This window comes from Gopherus flavomarginatus, chromosome 2 (assembly GCF_025201925.1).
Source record: "Gopherus flavomarginatus isolate rGopFla2 chromosome 2, rGopFla2.mat.asm, whole genome shotgun sequence".
Lineage (NCBI taxonomy): Eukaryota > Metazoa > Chordata > Testudines > Testudinidae > Gopherus > Gopherus flavomarginatus.
Window position 1 is genome coordinate 151,376,956 of NC_066618.1, and position 16,692 is coordinate 151,393,647.

Below are 16,692 nucleotides of genomic sequence, written 5' to 3' on the forward strand. Positions count from 1 at the left end.
TCCTGGCACCAGCAACATGCTGTGATCTCCCTCTGAACAGCAGGCAGGGCCTGCCCCAGCCTGGCCTGCTATTGCCCCACCACGGGGAGCTAGAGCCAGGGGCCCTGGGACAGCAGTTGGGGAGGGAGTTCAGCCCCTAGGCATGTTCCAGACAGCCAGCTAGCTGGCTGTAGGGACTCTTGCAGGGGCCAAGGCTTAGGGCCCAGGGCAGGGTCCAGCACCCACCTGCATGGGAATGAAAGACAGACCCACCCTCCTGGCCTTCCTCTACCCCAGCACGGTCCTCTCCCTCCCCTCCCCCCCAATTCCCTGGCTCCCCCGCAGAGATGGTTCCATACCCCAATCCCTCACCCCTCTGAAACCACACCCCCCAGCCCCATTCACTCCCCAGTGATGCCCCATAAACACTCTGGATCAGAGAAAAACAGCTTTAATCAGCCTGGGGAGATGGCTGGATCGGGGGTGGGGGTTAGAGTCAGTTACTCCTGCCCCTGTGGTGATCCCACAGCAAAGTGGGGGAGACGCCCAGGGCTGTTCCATGGGGATGCTGGGGCTGGTCAGCAAAGGAGGAGCCCTGTCCATGTCAGGACACCCCCTGCGGACCCAGCTCTGGAATGTACCCATCCTGATGGGTTACCCCCACTGACCCTGAGAGCCCCCCACCCAGAGAGGGCATCCAATGCCCCAGGCAGGCAGAGGACAAGGTGGGCCCCCCCAGTCACGTGTACATGGCCCCATGCAGGTACTCCAACCGGTGCTCACGCTGCTGCCTCCGCACCTGAAACATACCAGGGCAGGCAGTGGTAAAGGCGAGCATCACCCACCCACCTAACACATCACCCCCGCCTAGCATGGGCAGCAGGAGGCCCCGGTACCCACCACGTTCCCCTCCCACACTGGGCAATCTGCTGGGGCCCACAGCCAGACAAGGTGCTAAGTATTGGGCTTTAGCAGCACATCACTGCGATTACCATCACGCTTCGGGCCTGACCCCCACACCATCATCTGGTGCAGCCAGATGAGGCCCTGGGCTGCCACCTCCAGCCTCTTCCCCAGGCATTGAGTGCTCTGTGACAAACATACCCACGGCCAGCCAGGCAGGCTCAGCTCTGGGTTGGAACGGCAGGGGGGTTTGTGAGTCAGCAAGGAGGGGCACCGGCAGAACTACCAGGGATGGGGAAAACTGGCACTGCTCCACCCGAATTATACCCCAGCCCAGCAGGCCCTGAATTCTCCCCCTTTCCTGGGCTCAGCGTTCAATTTTCTAATGCTTTGCTCCCTGGCCACTTGGCTTTAATCATTTAATGGCAGGAACAGAGCCTTTCCGTGTGCAACCACCCCCTGCAGCAGGACCCCACACTGCCCACCCCTGGCTCCCTGGGGGGCGCTGCGTGGTAACAAGCACCCCACCTTGTCTTTCTTGTACTCTTCATACTCCTGGTCGTCCGTGGGCAGCTCGTGGCGGCACAGGGGGCAGGAGTTGGTCTAGGGGACAGAAGAGAAATCTCACTGATCCACCGTCCCCTCGCCCACCCTGGCACCTGCAGCCCCAGACCTTTCGGGCATCTCCTTGGCTCTGCCAATTCAGCAGAGGGTCACCTGCCATTGTTTCTGCTTTCAGTGGCCTGGCTACAGCCGGCATCTCAAAAGGGGCCAGCCGCAGCCAGGGGCGGGGAAGCACAGCTGGCCCTGCAGACTTGTGAAAGGAGTGGCACCTACCTTCCCCAGCCAGGGCAGGATGCAGCCCGAGTGGAAGAGATGCTCACAGGGCATCTTCCTGGCCCCCTCATCCTCCTCGAACTCCAGCAAGCACACGGGGCATTTCAGCCCTTTGTCTGGGCAGCAGCACCGGGCGGCAGGCAGGGGAGAGAGAGAAAAGCATCAGGCTCATCCCGCCCACTCCCGGACCCGACGCCCCAGGACCCCGTGGAAACGGGCACCAGGACCTCGTCCTGAGCGCCACGATTCGGCACTGACCCACCCCGCGGGAAGGGAAGCAGAGACCCCAAGTGCAGGCGCAGCAAAGCGTTTCTGTCAGTCGGACACCTGGGTCCAATCCTTGGTCTCATTCGGTGGCGAGAGGGCACACGGCACCCTGGGGGGGGGGGGCAATGGGGCGGGGCACCAGCAGAGCCCCCGAGCTGCCCAAGCCCTCCCCGAGCCCTGACCTGGAAGGGGGGGTGGCTCCCTCACCTGCCTGGGCCGGCGTCACCCGCACCGTGGGGAGGCTGAGCACGGCCCGGCGCGCGGCCGGCGGGGGCAGCCGCTGATCCCAGTCGGTGAAGTCCACGGAGCCCAGGTCGATCTGCTGCCCATTGAACAGAGTCCTGCGGGGAGAGGCCGGTCAGGGGCGGGGCCAGGCTCCTGCGGGGGGCACGTTCCCTGACCCCCCCCCGGGGTGCACGCGCCCCGCCCTCACCGCGCGAGCTCCAGCAGCACGTTCTCCCGGGCGCGCTCCACAGGCTCGCCGGGCTCGCAGTTGTGCTCCTCGAAGTACGAAGTCATCGGGGCCAGTGACTCTCGGCCCGGCCCGGGCCCGGCCCAATGGCCTCGCCAGACGGGCCGCGCCAGCCAATCCCCGCGGCCGGGGGCGGGGCTGGATGGGGAAGTAGCAGGGGAGCTAATCGCCGGTTGGCCGGACCCGAGGCACGAAGTCGCATCCAGGAGCCAATCGGGACGCGCCGTGCTGAGAGGGGCGGTGATTCGTGCGGGACGGTCTGAGCCCCTGCCCGGACTGAGCGGGGGGCGGAGCTGGGAGGGCACCGCCCTGGGGGCGCTCACAGCTAGGGAGGGAGGTGCTGCTGTGAGAGCGCAGGCGCACACATCCTGGGGGGTGCTGCCCTGGGGACGCTCACAGCCGGCGGAGGTGCTGCCCTGGAGGGATGAGGCACTGCTTGGGGGAAACTCGCATCCTGGGGGTGCTGCCTTGGGGATGCTCGCAGCCGGGGGTGGAGGGAGGTGCTGCCCTGGGGGGACACAGCCTGTGGGGGATGAGGCACTGCTTGGGGGAAACTCGCATCTTGGGGGTGCTGCCCTGGGGACGCTCACAGCCGGGGGTGGAGGGAGGTGCTGCCCTGGGGGGACACAGCCTGTGGGGGATGAGGGACTGCTTTGGGGAAACTCACATCGTGGGGGGTGCTGTCCTGTGGGTGCTCACAGCTGGGGGGGGTGCTGGCACCACCCTGGTGGTGCTCACAGACTGGGGGGAGAGAGGTGCTGCCCTGGGGCACTCTCAGCTTGCAAGTGGGGGGGGGGCACTGCTTTGGGGGAGCTCACTGCCGGGGGTGGGATCATTCAGGATAATTTTGTTCAGTGTTATCAGGATCTCAGGAAACAAATCCTGCCAATGGTGATGCAGAATTCCCCTCCCCCTCCCCACACTCCATCCTTCCAAAACAGGTTATAACCATGGTGGGAATCATCCCCCTGGGCTCAGTAAGACCAACTGGATCGAATTTCTGCTCAGCAATGAGCGACGTCCATTCCTCCTAAAGAGAGACCAGTGAGGGTGTCGCCCGCAGAACCATTGAGCTACCAGGAAGCTCCGAAGATCAGCCATGAACTTTTAGAGACATTTGCCTCTAGGTCACTGATTCCAGTCCAGGCCTGGGTGGGAACGGCTGGCAGGGTTTTGATGACCCTGGAGTTGGTGGGTCTCGGCCCAGTTCTTAACAGACAGGTGCCCACATCCCAAACACTACCCATTGTGCTGGGCACTGCAGGTTATTTATGAGGTTACAGTAATGCCCAGGGACCCCAGTCCTGGACCAGGACCCATCAAGCTACGTATATTACGGTAGCACCTAGGAGCCTCCCTCATGGAGCAAGACCCCATTGTGCCAGGCGCTTTACAGACCCAGAGCCAACAGACGGGCCTTGCTCATAGGTGCTGGAGGTGCAGCGTTTAGTTTGGTTCACTGGCTCTCAGCACCCCACTACACAAATTGTTCTGCTCCAAAGAGTTAACAATCTATAAACGAGATGAGACAACAGTTGGAGACGGACCAGGAAACGGCTATTGCCGCTCAGCCATGGGCTCAGCACACCCCCAACGTAACTGCTGTCGAGTTTGTTATAGGCATGATGGCAAAGGAGCGTGCTGACCTGTGCTCCGAGCACACCTTCACTGCAAACGTTTGGGTCTGACTCTAAGAACATTAGAGCACTGGGTCAGACCAAAGGGCCATCTAGCCCAGTGCCCTGTCTGCCAACAGTGGCCAATGTCAGGTGCCCCAGAGGGAATGAACAGAACAGGGAATCATCAAGTGATCCATCCCCTGTCGCCCATTCCAGCATCTGGCAAACAGAGGCTAGAGACACCATCCCTGCTCATCCTGGCTAATAGCCATTGATGGATCTATCCTCCATGAACTCATCCAGTTCTTTTTTGAACCATTACAGTTACGGGCACAAAGGATGTGGTGTGTGTCTCAGCTTAACCTGGAAATCCAATTTGACTCCAGGGTGGTGGGGAATTGGGGGAACAATGGGAAGGGATCGGGCACCCCTTGGGCACTGAGTGCTGCTGTGTGCAGCAAGCTCTAGGTGGGGAAATCAAGCCAGCCATGTGGGGACAGCAGACAAAGAGGTAGGGAAGATGGTGGACTCTCTATCGGTTTATCCGTCTCTCCGTCCATCCCCATTTGTCCCTCCCCGGCAGCCATATCGACCCACAAACACGAACATTTTACAAACAATCCGCCTTTACTGACCTGCCCGCAGCAGTGCACAGGGCAGCGAGAGCTTTAAACAGATCTGAGGACTGGTCTTAAAACCAGGTCTAGTGGTTTTAGCACAACAAAACTAAAGCACAACTGTCTGCAAACCTCTCCCCGCACCCCCATTATTCTAACTAAAGCTTAAGGCACTTGTGAGCGTTTATCTACCTGACCTGCTAAGAAACCTAATACAGGGGCCTTCTCCCTTGCTGGGGTCCCTTCCCAGGGACTGCAAGCGTTATTGTAGGGTTGCTGGGGCTGATCCCAATGCATTGCTATTGGGGGATTGTATGTCAGAGCTCAGCTGCACACACTAGTTTATTATTGTAGGGTTGCTCTTGAGCCCTGGGCTGTATAAGTAGGGGCACTGCCAGCAGATTGAGGGACGTGATCATTCCCCTCTATTCGACACCTGGAGTACTGTGTCCAGTTTTGGGCCCCACACTACAAGGAGGATGTGGAAAAATTGGAGAGAGTCCAGCGGAGGGCAATGAAAATTATTAGGGGGCTGGAGCACATGACTTATGAAGAGAGGCTGAGGGAACTGGGATTGTTTAGTCTGCAGAAGGGAGCTGGGCTGTCAATACTGTTTCCCAGTGTTGTGACCCATCTGCGAAGGGGCCTTTCCAAATAGCTAAAGAAAAGCCCCAGTTTCAATGGCAGCCCCTGCAGTCTCCATGCGCAGTGTCCATATTGCACTGAGCCCAGGGCAGCTGCGTCCCTAGCAGAGAGGGCACTGGGTCGTCTCCTTCCCTCAGTCAGCTTGCATGGGGGTGGTCCTGCTCTCAGTGGCCTGGTTTACGGAGGCCCGGCTCTCAGCAGCCTGGTTCCCAGCCCCACGCAGCGACAGCCATAGAACCACAGCCAGGATGATCAAGACCACGACCACCACTACCACCGCCAGGAATATCTTGTACTTCCTGTTCTCCCAGCGCTTCTTCTGCGCCACCGTCTTCGTCGTCCTGCTGAAAGTGGAGCTCTAGGAGAAAACAAAGCAAGAGCTGTCAAGGGGCGGCCAGGGACCCGGCCCCAGGCCCAAGGAACTGGCCCCAGGCTTCAGCTTCCCTCCGCTCAATCCCTGTATGGCTGCCACTTGCAACGCTGGTTACATCACTGCCCCCTGCTGGCCGGAGTTGGAACCAAGCAGCTGTGTGTCATGGGGCCCATATTGCTAGTGGAAATTCTCCTTTTGGCCCTGTCATAAACAGATAAGTAAGAGTTAATAGAACAAAAGTGCTTCATATCTCTTTTGCCTGGAAAGGGTTAACAAGAACAGTGAGCCTGGCTGCCACCTGACCAGAGGACCAATCAGAGGACAGGATACTTTCAAATCTTGAGAGAGGGAAGTTTTGTGTGTGCTGTTAGTTTTTGGTTGTTGTTCACTCTGGGGGCTCAGAGGGACCAGACGTGCAACCAGGTTTCTCTCCAATCTCTCTGATACAGTCTCTTATATGTTCAGAATAGTGAGTACTAGGTAGATAAAGCGAGTTAGGCTTATGTTTGTTTTCTTTATTTGCAAATGTGTATTTGGCTGGGAGGAGTTCAAATGTGTATTTGGCTGAAAGGAGTTCAAATTGGTATTTTGCTGAAAAGATTTTACTTAGGCTGGGAGGGTATTCCCAGTATCTACAGCTGAAAGACCCTGTACCTATTCCATTTTAATTTACAAAGATAATTTTTACTGTTTTTCCTTCTTTAATTAAAAGTTTTTCTTGTTTAAAAACCTGATTTTTTTTTATTCTGGTGTGAGACCCCAGGGGACGGGGTCTGGATCCACCAGGGAATTGGTGGGGAGAAAGGAGGGAAGGGGGAGAGAGAGGCTAATTTCTCTCTGTGTTAGGATTCCTCTCTCTCTCAGGGAGAGTCTGGGAGGGGAGAGAGAAGGAGGGGGGAAGGTAAATTTTCCTCTCTGTTTTAAGGTTCAAGGAGTTTGAATCACAGTAATCTTCCAGGGTAACCCAGGGAGGGGAAGCCTGGGAGAGGCAACGGTGAGGGAAAGGGTTTACTTTCCTTATGTTAAGATCCAGAGGGTCTGGGTCTTGGGGGTCCCCGGGCAAGGTTTTGGGGGGACCAGAGTGTACCAGGCACTGAAATTCCTGGTTGGTGGCAGTGCTACAGGTTCTAAGCTGGTAATTAAGCTTAGAAGAATTCATGCTGGTACCCCATCTTTTGGACGCTAAGGTTCATAGTGGGGAATTATACCATGACAGGCCCCGCACTGGGAGCCCATTTGCACACCCGTGGGTCTTGGATTCATTCCCCCAGGAAAGTGATGGTGCACGAGCAGCCCCCACCCCACCCGATTGCTCCCTCTCCTTACCCCCCTCCAGCATACCATGTTTTGGAGCTCATCTGCTCTGTCGTCCAGGTCGCTGAGCTTGGCCTCCCGGTCCAGTACCTTGGAATAGTTGACTAGCATAATCTGAGTCACCTCCTCTGTCTCCTTCTGGCATTGGTCCAGGTTCTTCTCCACCTGCGGGGAGGACAGGGTTAAACACAGGAAGGCTGGCTTCAGCCATCTGGGCCAGCTGCAGGGAGGGTTGGTGGTGTGTACCCAATGTCACATTGGGGGCCCCTTTTGGCCTTCAGGAAGGCAGGAGCAGGTCCTGGGGGCTAAGGGGAGCTCACTTGTTCTAAGGCTTAACTGACTGCTTCCTGAACTTTGCCAAGCTGTGCCCCCTGGGCTCATCTCTTACTCCCTTGGGCTGCAGAGGGGGAGCGGGGGGACCCCACTCTGCACTCACCCAGGCAGTGGCAGCTCCCCACTCTGGGCGTCATGACCTGGCGAACATGGTCACAGTGGCACTCGGCCTATCCCAGGCACAACAGCAGCTGGTCTGGGGACCAGTTCGTACAGGGGGCTTAGGAACTAGCCCAGCCTTCCCTTGTGGTCCATGGAGGGAATGATTTTGAAAGCCCAGGGGTAGGTGGGGGAGGGCTCCCTCTTCCCCATAGGTCAGCATATTGTATTTAGCTCTTCCTGTGGCCTCTTGTGCCCTGCACCTTCAAATCCCTCAGGGCCGTGCCAGCTGCAGAAACCATAGATGGATTGTGTCTGTGGAGACTTTACTTATGTTCTTTCTTGATTCATTTCGCCTTAACTCTGAGACACATCATGCCCAAGAGACCCCATTTGCTCTGTGCTGGGCAGGGTGCAGCCCCTGGCTGAGAGGTGCTGATCAGAGCACGTTCTCTCTGGCACATCCTGTGTGGGTTGCTCATGGAGGACCACATGGCCAGAGCAGGAAATATCAACAAGAATAAATTCTCGGAGCAGACAAGCGGATGCCCTCTGCCCTCCACAATTCCTGGAGCGATGTTCCTGGCTCCTGGGTTGGCGGGATTCAAATCCTCCAGGGAAATATTCTTTCCACAAAGAGGTAAAAGGAATCAGACCAGACCCCAATCAAAGGGTGGAGACGCCCGAGCCAGCCTCGGATCGCTGGGTGGGACAAATCCACTGAGCCAACTCCAGCAGGAAAGGGGAACAGTGGAGGAAAAATCCTTCAGCGATTGCAGGATGCAGGGCCGGAAGCTAAGATTTCAGCGCAACCAACAACTGCTGGGCTTCGGAGAAGAGACCTTCACGGAAATGTACAGCATGCTGCAGGGAGTGGGCTGCAGGACTCAGGATGGGGCACTGTCCCCTTGCAGTCAGGGAGCACTCTGCCGCATGGAACAGGGCGGGATCTGTGTGCCCAGCCCCACTGCTGTGACTACTGCACCCCTCTCCCCTCCCAGAGGTGGAGCTAGAACCCAAGAGTCCTGGCTCCCTGCCCCACCCCCGCTCTACCCAACAGACCCTATTCCTCCCAGCATGGCTAATGCACATGTCCGCAGCCCCTCGAAGGCTCAGTAACGGATGCTGAAGATAACACCACACAAAGGACCCTGCTGCTCTCAGCCCCCTGGTCCCCGAGCTGGTAAACCCCCAGCTCATAGCTCCCCATAGGTGCCCATCTCCTAGCACCTGCTGTGTAGCCCACCAAGGAGAACAGACATGGGGCTGTCTCCTGGCCCCCAGCCAGCCCCATCTTTCTCCTCATCTCACTGGGGGGTGGGCGGGCGCTGGGCTAACATATCCCTCTCACTGGGTGCTGGGGTTGGGGTGTGGCATGCAGGGGTTGGAGTGTGGAGGGCAGGGACTAGGGGGTTAGGAGTTGGGGTATGGCATGCAGGGGTTGGGGTATGGCATGTGGGGGTGTGGAGTTGGGGTATGCTGTGCGGGGGTTGGGGTGTGGAGTGCAGGGATTGGGGAGTTAGGAGTTGGGGTATGGCGTGCAGGGGTTGGGGTGCAGAGGGCAGGGATTGGGGTGAGGAGTTGGGGTACGGCATGCAGGGGATGGGGTGCGGAGGGCAGGGATTGGGGGTTAGGAGTTGGGGTACAGGGTGTGGGGGTTGGGGTATTGCATACGGGGGTTGGGGTGCAGAGGGCAGGGACTGGGCGTGCAGGGGTTGGGGTGTGGGGGCTGGGATTGGGGTTGCATTTGCCCATGCTGTGGGATTAGCTCAGGGACAGTGCCCCCCTCCCTTCGCCCCAGCCACGGCTGACCCCAACCCAGCCCTCATTTCCCCCTCCTACCCCCGAGCCTTTCTCTCTCCCTGCCTGCTCTGCTCAGCTGAGGACAATGCTCAGGGTTCCTCCTGCCCACCCCTGCCCTGGGGTCACCCCCACAAGTCTGGGGCGCTGAGACACCCCACGCTATTTTGGTCCCAGCCTCTCTCATAGGCCATGGCCTGGCGCCAGCACTGGGCCGGGGGGCATTTCCTGTGGGGGCCCGAGGTGTCAGCATGTCTGGCTGCTGGAGCGCGTCCCAGTCTCTGGGCGGAGGGGGGGGGGGTTTACAGGAATTGGCCATGTCACTGCTGTTTGTTCCGGGCTCCTTTGATTGATGCCTGGAGGCAGTGAGAGCTGGAAAAACAAGTCACCAGGGCAGGGAATTCCCAGCACATCGGTGTGGGCTGGGCCAGGGGCCCTGCAAGATGGGTTCAGTTCCTGGCTCTGCCGTGGACTCCCCATGTGACCACAGACCAATCACTGCATCTGGCTGGTCCTCAGCACCCAACCTGCAATGGGATCCTTCCTCCTTCCATCCAGTCAGACCAAGTTCTCTGGGGCAAGGAGAGTCTCTGGGGATCTGGGCAGCGCCCGGCACGACGGGGCCCTGATCTCGATTGGGATCTGGGCAGCACCTGGCACAAGGAGGCCCTGATCTCAGGCGAGGTGTGTGGAGTGCTTGGCACAACGTGGCCCTGATCTCAGGCAGCGTCTGGGCAGTGCCCAGCGTGACGGGGCCCTGATCTCAGTCGGGGTGTGGGCAGCGCCCAGCACGACGGGGCCCTGATCTCGGGCAGGGTTTCTAGGTGTGACTGGAATAAACACCCCTTCCCATGCAGTGGCAATAGCCCGTTAGGCGGCTGGGGAGATCTGGGGCGGATCGCAGCGGGGGCTGAGATAGGAGGATCGAAGGGGGGTTCGGAGCAGAGGAAATGCAGGGCTAGTGGCATGTGCTGAGCCTCTGCTGACGCAGGCAGGTGGGTTCAGAGGCCCACATATCAATGAGGGAATCAGTTGGGGGGGGCTGGATTTCTTGGGGGGCCTGACTTTCCAGGCTACTGCAGGTGCTTGGCTCCTTGGAGACTCCCTGCCCTGCCGCCCCCACCCTGGAGCATCCTCCCAGCAGAGTTGCACCAGCTTTTTGCAGCCCAGGGGACGGGAAGGGGCACGACCTGCCCTGAGCAGCAGGGCCCCCAGCAGACTGAGGATGGGGGACCCAGGGGAGGGGCAGAACAAGCCGCCTTTCCCCACTCCCTGAAGTGGGGCAGAACAACAGATAAACCCCCAAGTGTGGGGGGCTATGCTCCCCGCAGCCCCCAGGGAGTGGATGCAGTCAAGCAGCCAGTGGGCAGAACCCCCCTTGTCAGGCAGGGTCTTTCTCCACCCTGCTCTCGGTCAGTCCCATCGTTCCTGCTCGGCTCACAACCAGGTCAAACAGACCCCCAGGCTGGCGGCAAACCCCAACCCACCAATCTCGGGCGGGCACTGGGGATGTTGCTTTATTAAGGGTATGGCTACACTTGAAATTTCGGAGCGCTGCCACGGCAGCGCTTTGAAGTGTGAGTGTGGTCGGAGCGCCAGCGCTGGGAGAGAGCTCTCCCAGCGCTGCACGTAAACCACATCCCTTACGGGTGTAGCTTGCAGCACTGGGAGCCGCGCTGCCAGTGCTGCGGCACTGATTACACTGAGGCTTTACAGCGCTGTATCTTGCAGCGCTCAGGGGGGTGTTTTTTCACACCCCGTAGTGCGAAAGTTGCAGCGCTGTAAAGCGCCAGTGTAGCCAAGCCCTAAGGGTATTATGGTAGCAGGTAGAGGCCCCAGCTGAGATGGGCAGCCCACCATACAGGTGCTGCCCAGACACAGGCAGGGACACCCCCTGCCCCCAAGAGCCGACAGCCTCATCAGAGAACAGAGACAAAGGGCCGTTATCCCTCTTTCACAAATGGGGAAACAGGCCCAGAGCAATTCAGTGACTGGACCAGCATCTGTGCAGAGCCAGGAATTCACCTGGCTCTCCTGAGGCCCAGCCCAGCCCCTGATCTGCCAGGCCATTGTGTGAATTTCTTTGTGAATCTCAGAGGCCTTGGCACTGACACCAGCTCCCACCCCCCACTTGCGATCTCACAGGGCTCAACCCAGTGGCTCAGGATCCTGATCCCACATCACACATGGGGAAACCGAGGCCCAGAGCAGGGGAGAGACTTGCCTGAAGTCACCCAGAGAGGCAGAGCCAGGAATAGAACCCAGGAGTCCTGCCTGCCAGTACAGTCCGGTGGGAAAGCGCCAAGTCCCGTGATGGCTGATGGGCAGCTCAGAGCAGCACGTCCCCAGGAAGCCTTGAATAATTTAAATTCCACACACCAGTGCCCCCCCCTCCCCCTGCCCCAGCAGGATGTCCAGCAGCCCTGGGCTGGGCTGAGCCCCCTAGGAGGCAGCCAGGTTCAGCCGGCTTGCTCCTGTCCCTCCCCATTCTTTGGCAGAGGGCCATGCAACGCCCAGCCCCACGGAGGCCCCAGTCTCAGTCTGGGCTCTTGGGCACTGGGGGATTAACAGCGCTGGTGGGCACAGCAGATGGCAAACGCCCCTGCCTAGATGAGGCCGGCCCTCCCTGCCAGCACACAGCTGCCCCTTGGGGGTGGAACAAGCCTTGAAAAGTGGAAGCAACTGAGGCAGGGAGTGGCGGGGGGGGGGGGAACAGTTCCCACAGCCTCAGCTCCTCTCTGCAGTGCTAAAGGAAGCGAAGCTCCTTAGCCACAGGAGCACGTGATCCACCCACATCCCCAGGACCAGTGCAGGGCCAGGCTCCTGGGGTCCCATCGCCCTGCCAGCCGGGGGCTAAAGCTGAGCCTTTTGCAGTGGGGAGGGAAGGAGGGGCTGAGCCCCAGTGTGGAAACCAAGACACGGGCCTCTCTGCACTGATGCTTCCTGTTGCCTTTTGCAGCGAGGGGGGAGGAGGGGGCTGAGCCTGGGCTGTTTGGTGGAGCTGCCCTGCTGGTTCCCAGGGTCGGGCCCTGCAGCCCGCAGACAAACACCCAACTCCCTGAGAGGGAGGTGGGTGGGTGCCTCCAAGAGACCTGGATGCAGTATTTACAGCCCAGCGCACAGCGGCTGAACTCCCCCAGAGAGGTCCTTTGGGGCCATCTGCCTGTCCCAAGTCAGGATAAAGGAGGAGGGTTGGGCATGGGGCTAGCAACTCCACCTCGTAAAAAATCAACCTGCTACAGAAATGCCAACAATAGAGACAACAGAGACTTTTACCCTGGAAAAAGAACGGTCTTCAACTCGAAGATGCATGACGCTGGATGGTAAAAGCCGTGAGGAAGCCACTAAGCCGATTACCCTTCTTGCAACCAGGAGGATTACCATAGGCACATGGAACGTGAGGACCATGTACGAGTCAGGAAAGACGGCGCAGGTTGCTCCTGAGATGAGGAGCAACAACCTGACCCTATTAGGCATTAGCGAGACAAGATGGACGCAAGCGGGACAGAGACGCGACGCGACCTTCAGGCTGATAGCAAAAAAAATGGGCTATACCTGGAACCAGCTAGAGCGAATGGCCCAGGATAGAGGACTCTGGAGATCTGTGGTTGGCGGCCCATACCCCGATTGGGGTGACGGGCATGAGTGAGTGAGTGAGCACAGCGGCTGCAGTCCATGGGCCAGACCCTTGGCTGGTGCACATCACACAGCTGGCTCACCCAGGCTAGCCACACAATGCTACATCTGGATCACCAAGGCGGGCACGGAGCAATAGACCAGCCCTTCATCAGAGGAGAGCTGTCAAACCCCGCTCCCCGCAGACCCCCCTCTCCACAGGCCGTTCTTCATCTCCCCGAGGAGGGGCTGGGGCCAGGACCGGCTGCCTGCCAAAGCAGATTAATCCTGTAGCGACTGTCACATGCACCAGCATGGTCTCTGAAGGCCCTTCCTCCGCGGATCAGAGTGGGTGAGACAGAACCACAGGCCTCCCCAGGATCTGCCCCAACAGCTGGGAGTCACTATGGGAGATCCAGGGGGCCTGATCCCTAGATCTGGGTTGCACTCAGGATGCCTGACCCCTGGGGAAGGCGTTTGCAAGGGGAGCTAAGGCACAGGCAGGCTGCCACCCACAGGTCCCTGCACCAGCAATCCCTATGAGGCAGCCTGTGAGCAGCTGCTGGGCAAACTCCTCGATCTGTCGGGCCCAGAGATGCTACAAAGCCACAAGGGGGAAATCTCTGGGCTTGTCCATACTAAAGCTGCAACCACATCAGGGCCCCAGCAGCCCAGATGTGCTCTTGGTGCGCTCGTCCCAGGGAGGCCCCACGAAGGGAGGGGCGGCCTGGCAGCCTCAGTGGGCCTGCAGGCAGCACAGCTCTTGGGAAGCAGGGCGAAGTGAAAGCCCTCCCGAGACCCATCGTGGTGCCGTGATGCTGGTGAGCCTGCCACAGGAACTGGGCATTGACATAGAGATAAACAGGGGCCGACAGCTGGGCAGACTCTTAGCTTAGGGCAAGGCCTTGAGGCGTCAGCTGGGGTGGTGCCCTCAGAGCAGCACGACCCCACAGCCAAGGGCTGTCTCCCCGAGGAAACCAACCGGCACAGCTAGTGTGGATCAGCTGCTTCCCTCTGGCGAGCTCCCTGCAGGGACACAGCCACCTTCCTCTGGAAACGACTGCATGCAAAGAAAATCTTGCTCCACAAACCCTGAGCCTGCCAGCGCAAGGAATATCTGCCAGCCCCTCCACACACACAGCAGGTTGATCGGCTCAGCAGTGGCCCCACCGACGCACTTTTTACTCTTTCTTTTGGAGGAAATGGGAGGCGGCTGCAGAGATATTTATTTATATCTATTTGTACATTGAATAAGGGCTGGGGGGGGAAGCACCGAGCTCAGGTATCAGTGGCCAGGCCACCTGGCAAGGCTGAGACACAAGGCCGAGGGCTTGGCCACACAAAGAAATTTACCAGCCTAATTACAGCACTATAGTGACACCAGGCTAATTCCCCACTTCAGTGCAAGGGTCTTTTCTTGGTTTAGCACTGAAGAGACACAAACTAAACCAGAGCAAGCCCCTTTACACCAAAATCCGCGCTTCCACACAGGGTGCATAACCCATGAGGCAGAGCACAGGACTGGCATGTGGGAGACCTGAGGTCTAGTCCCAGCTCTGCCACTGAAGTTCTGGGTGACTTTGGGCAGGTTTCTTCCCTGCTGTGTGCCTCAGTTTCCCCCAATGGTAAAATGGGGGTAAGGACACACACCTGCTTGGTAAAGTGCTGTGAGATCTACTGATGGAAAGCCCAGGAGGTTGTATGTAAGCCCTCCTAGCGGAGACAGCAAAAGAACTGGCCGAGCACTTGGCGGATAGCCCAGCAAAACTGCCCGGTGTGGCCCAGGCCTGAACTAGTTTAAGATCTCAGCACAGGTTGCCCTGGGGTGGCTGTGTGTACACAAAGCCTCTGCTGACTCCGATTAACTGGTAATCGATGGGGACAAAGAGTTGCCTGGAGCTGGGATCAGGATGAAGCCTTTGGCTTCTGGTTCACCCGGTCCGGCGTCCGGGAGGGGCTGGGCTGGAAAGCGCCTGTGGCGGGGCAGGCGACCGGAGAGCAGGGGGGGGTTGCCACAAGCAGGGAGGAAAACGGGGAAATAGAGGAGGGGTCGGCACAAAGCTCGCGTGGGGCTTGTCAGGCACTGAACAGCACCATGTGCCCCCCCAGCGCCCGGGGATCAGACCGGGGCCCCGCAGGGCCCTGGGCAGGGGGCCGGGGTCCCAGCGCCTAGAAACCGAAGCTGCTGCCCGCGGCCGCCCGCGCCCCTCACCATGGCGCCGGCTCTCGGGAAGCCCCGATCCGCTCTGCCCGGGCCGGGGTCCTGCTGCGCCGGGGGGTCCGACTCCCACCAGTTGCTCCGGGGCCCTGGGCGCTGCCGGGTAGTTGGGGCTTTCCCAGCTGAGGATGCGGGGCCCCGGGCGGCTGCCTCCCAGCCTGCCCCACAGCGGCCACTGGAGAGGGTAGCGCAGCGAGGCGGGGCCGAGAGGGGCAGGGCCACGAGAAGCGCCTGCCCAGAAAGGCAAGGAGCGTCCGGGGGCCGGCTCAGCCCAGTCCGCAGCGCACTTCGCCCTGCTGTCCTGGCGGCATCACTCCGGAGTCACACCAAGGTCTCACACTGAGTCACTCCCCAGTCACACCAGAGGGCAGTGTTGGGCGCTGGGCTCAGCCTCTCTCTCTTTCATTCTAGTCTTTTCACTTTCACTCCTGTCCTAAATCTATTCTGGAGTGAATCTGGCAGGGCAGGAAGGGGCCGGATCAGCAGCGGCAGAGGTGGACGTCTCTGGGCGGTGGGCAGGGCAGTGCGTGGGCTGGGTTCCATACCTGGTTCTGCCGCTGCCCTGCTGGGTGATCTCGGCCAAGTTCCCTCCCCTCACTGTGCCTCAGTTTCCCTTTCTTCAATATGGGGATAATGACCTCTCCTTTAGTGAACTGCTTGGAGATCTGTGGATGGGAGCTCAAGACAGGCCTAATTCGGGGAGAGGACGAGCCTCACGTTTAGCCCCCAGCCCTGATTTGCTCCTGCAGTGCCTTTGGGTGTGAATGCAGGGCTCAGCTGTCATGAACCCAAGAAGGATTTTTCCCTGAGCCTGGGGCACTGCCGGTGTAAGCTGTGAGCAGCAGGGGCCGGCTGGCTGCAGGTTGGAAGGGAGCTCGGAAGGGGAGGCTGCGAGGGGCATTTTTTGGGGCGAGGGGTAGAGAGATGAGCAGGGATCTGGGAGGAGAGAGCCTGACCGTGGCTCTGGGGAGGAGCGGGTGGCAAATGCTGCTTTGTATTTAATTGCCACTCCTGGGAATTGCTCACAGTTTCCAGCCGGCTCGTTAGTTTCTTTCCATGTGCCCAGGGGAACGCTGGACTCCCAGACCAGTGCAGGGGAAGCAGCAAGGTGAGGGCAGGGTGTGTGGCCTTCTCCGCAGCCTGTGGCAGAGGGAGCAGCGCACAGAAAACATTGCATGTCACTTACTACAGGCCACTGCTGCCCCACCTGGCTTCCCGGAGAGCAGGTTGCATGGTGGGGGGGGGGGGCGGGGGTGTATCAATTTCTGGTGTCTCACTGCACTGAAAAGCTCCCCCTTTCACTCTGCCAGTCCAAGTGCCTCGCCAAAGGCTCTGGAGACATGAAGCAGTCAGGGAAAGAAGGAAGGCCCTGAATCAGTAGCTGTTAGACAGGAAACAAAGGGCAGGAGGTGAATGGTGGGGTCCCCCCAGATTGGGCTGTTCAACAAATTCATTAATGATCTGGAAAAGGGCCTGATCAGTGAAGTGGCAACATCTGCCTATGAACTAATATTGTTCAAGACAGCTGAGTTACAGGGGATCTCCCTGACCGGGGGACTGCAATTCAACATTTCTAGGTGCAAAGTAATGCACAGTGGGGG

At 59.2% G+C, this 16,692-nt stretch overlaps 2 protein-coding genes across 2 annotated transcripts; both read right to left on the minus strand.

Annotated features, from left to right (window-relative positions):
• Positions 1-414: 414 nt before the first annotated feature.
• Positions 415-2,556, minus strand: RNF181 (ring finger protein 181). The gene is made up of 5 exons (XM_050937613.1): positions 2,420-2,556; positions 2,194-2,327; positions 1,720-1,835; positions 1,411-1,485; positions 415-778 (listed from the first exon to the last, which is right to left on the minus strand). Exons 1-5 carry the CDS (start codon positions 2,503-2,505, stop codon positions 719-721), a joined length of 471 nt encoding a protein of 156 aa, XP_050793570.1. The 5' UTR covers positions 2,506-2,556; the 3' UTR covers positions 415-718.
• A 2,129-nt stretch (positions 2,557-4,685) lies between these two features.
• On the minus strand, positions 4,686-15,394 carry VAMP5 (vesicle associated membrane protein 5). Its single transcript, XM_050937618.1, has 3 exons — positions 15,086-15,394; positions 7,054-7,191; positions 4,686-5,697 (listed from the first exon to the last, which is right to left on the minus strand). Exons 1-3 carry the CDS (start codon positions 15,086-15,088, stop codon positions 5,473-5,475), a joined length of 366 nt encoding a protein of 121 aa, XP_050793575.1. The 5' UTR covers positions 15,089-15,394; the 3' UTR covers positions 4,686-5,472.
• Positions 15,395-16,692: the final 1,298 nt, after the last annotated feature.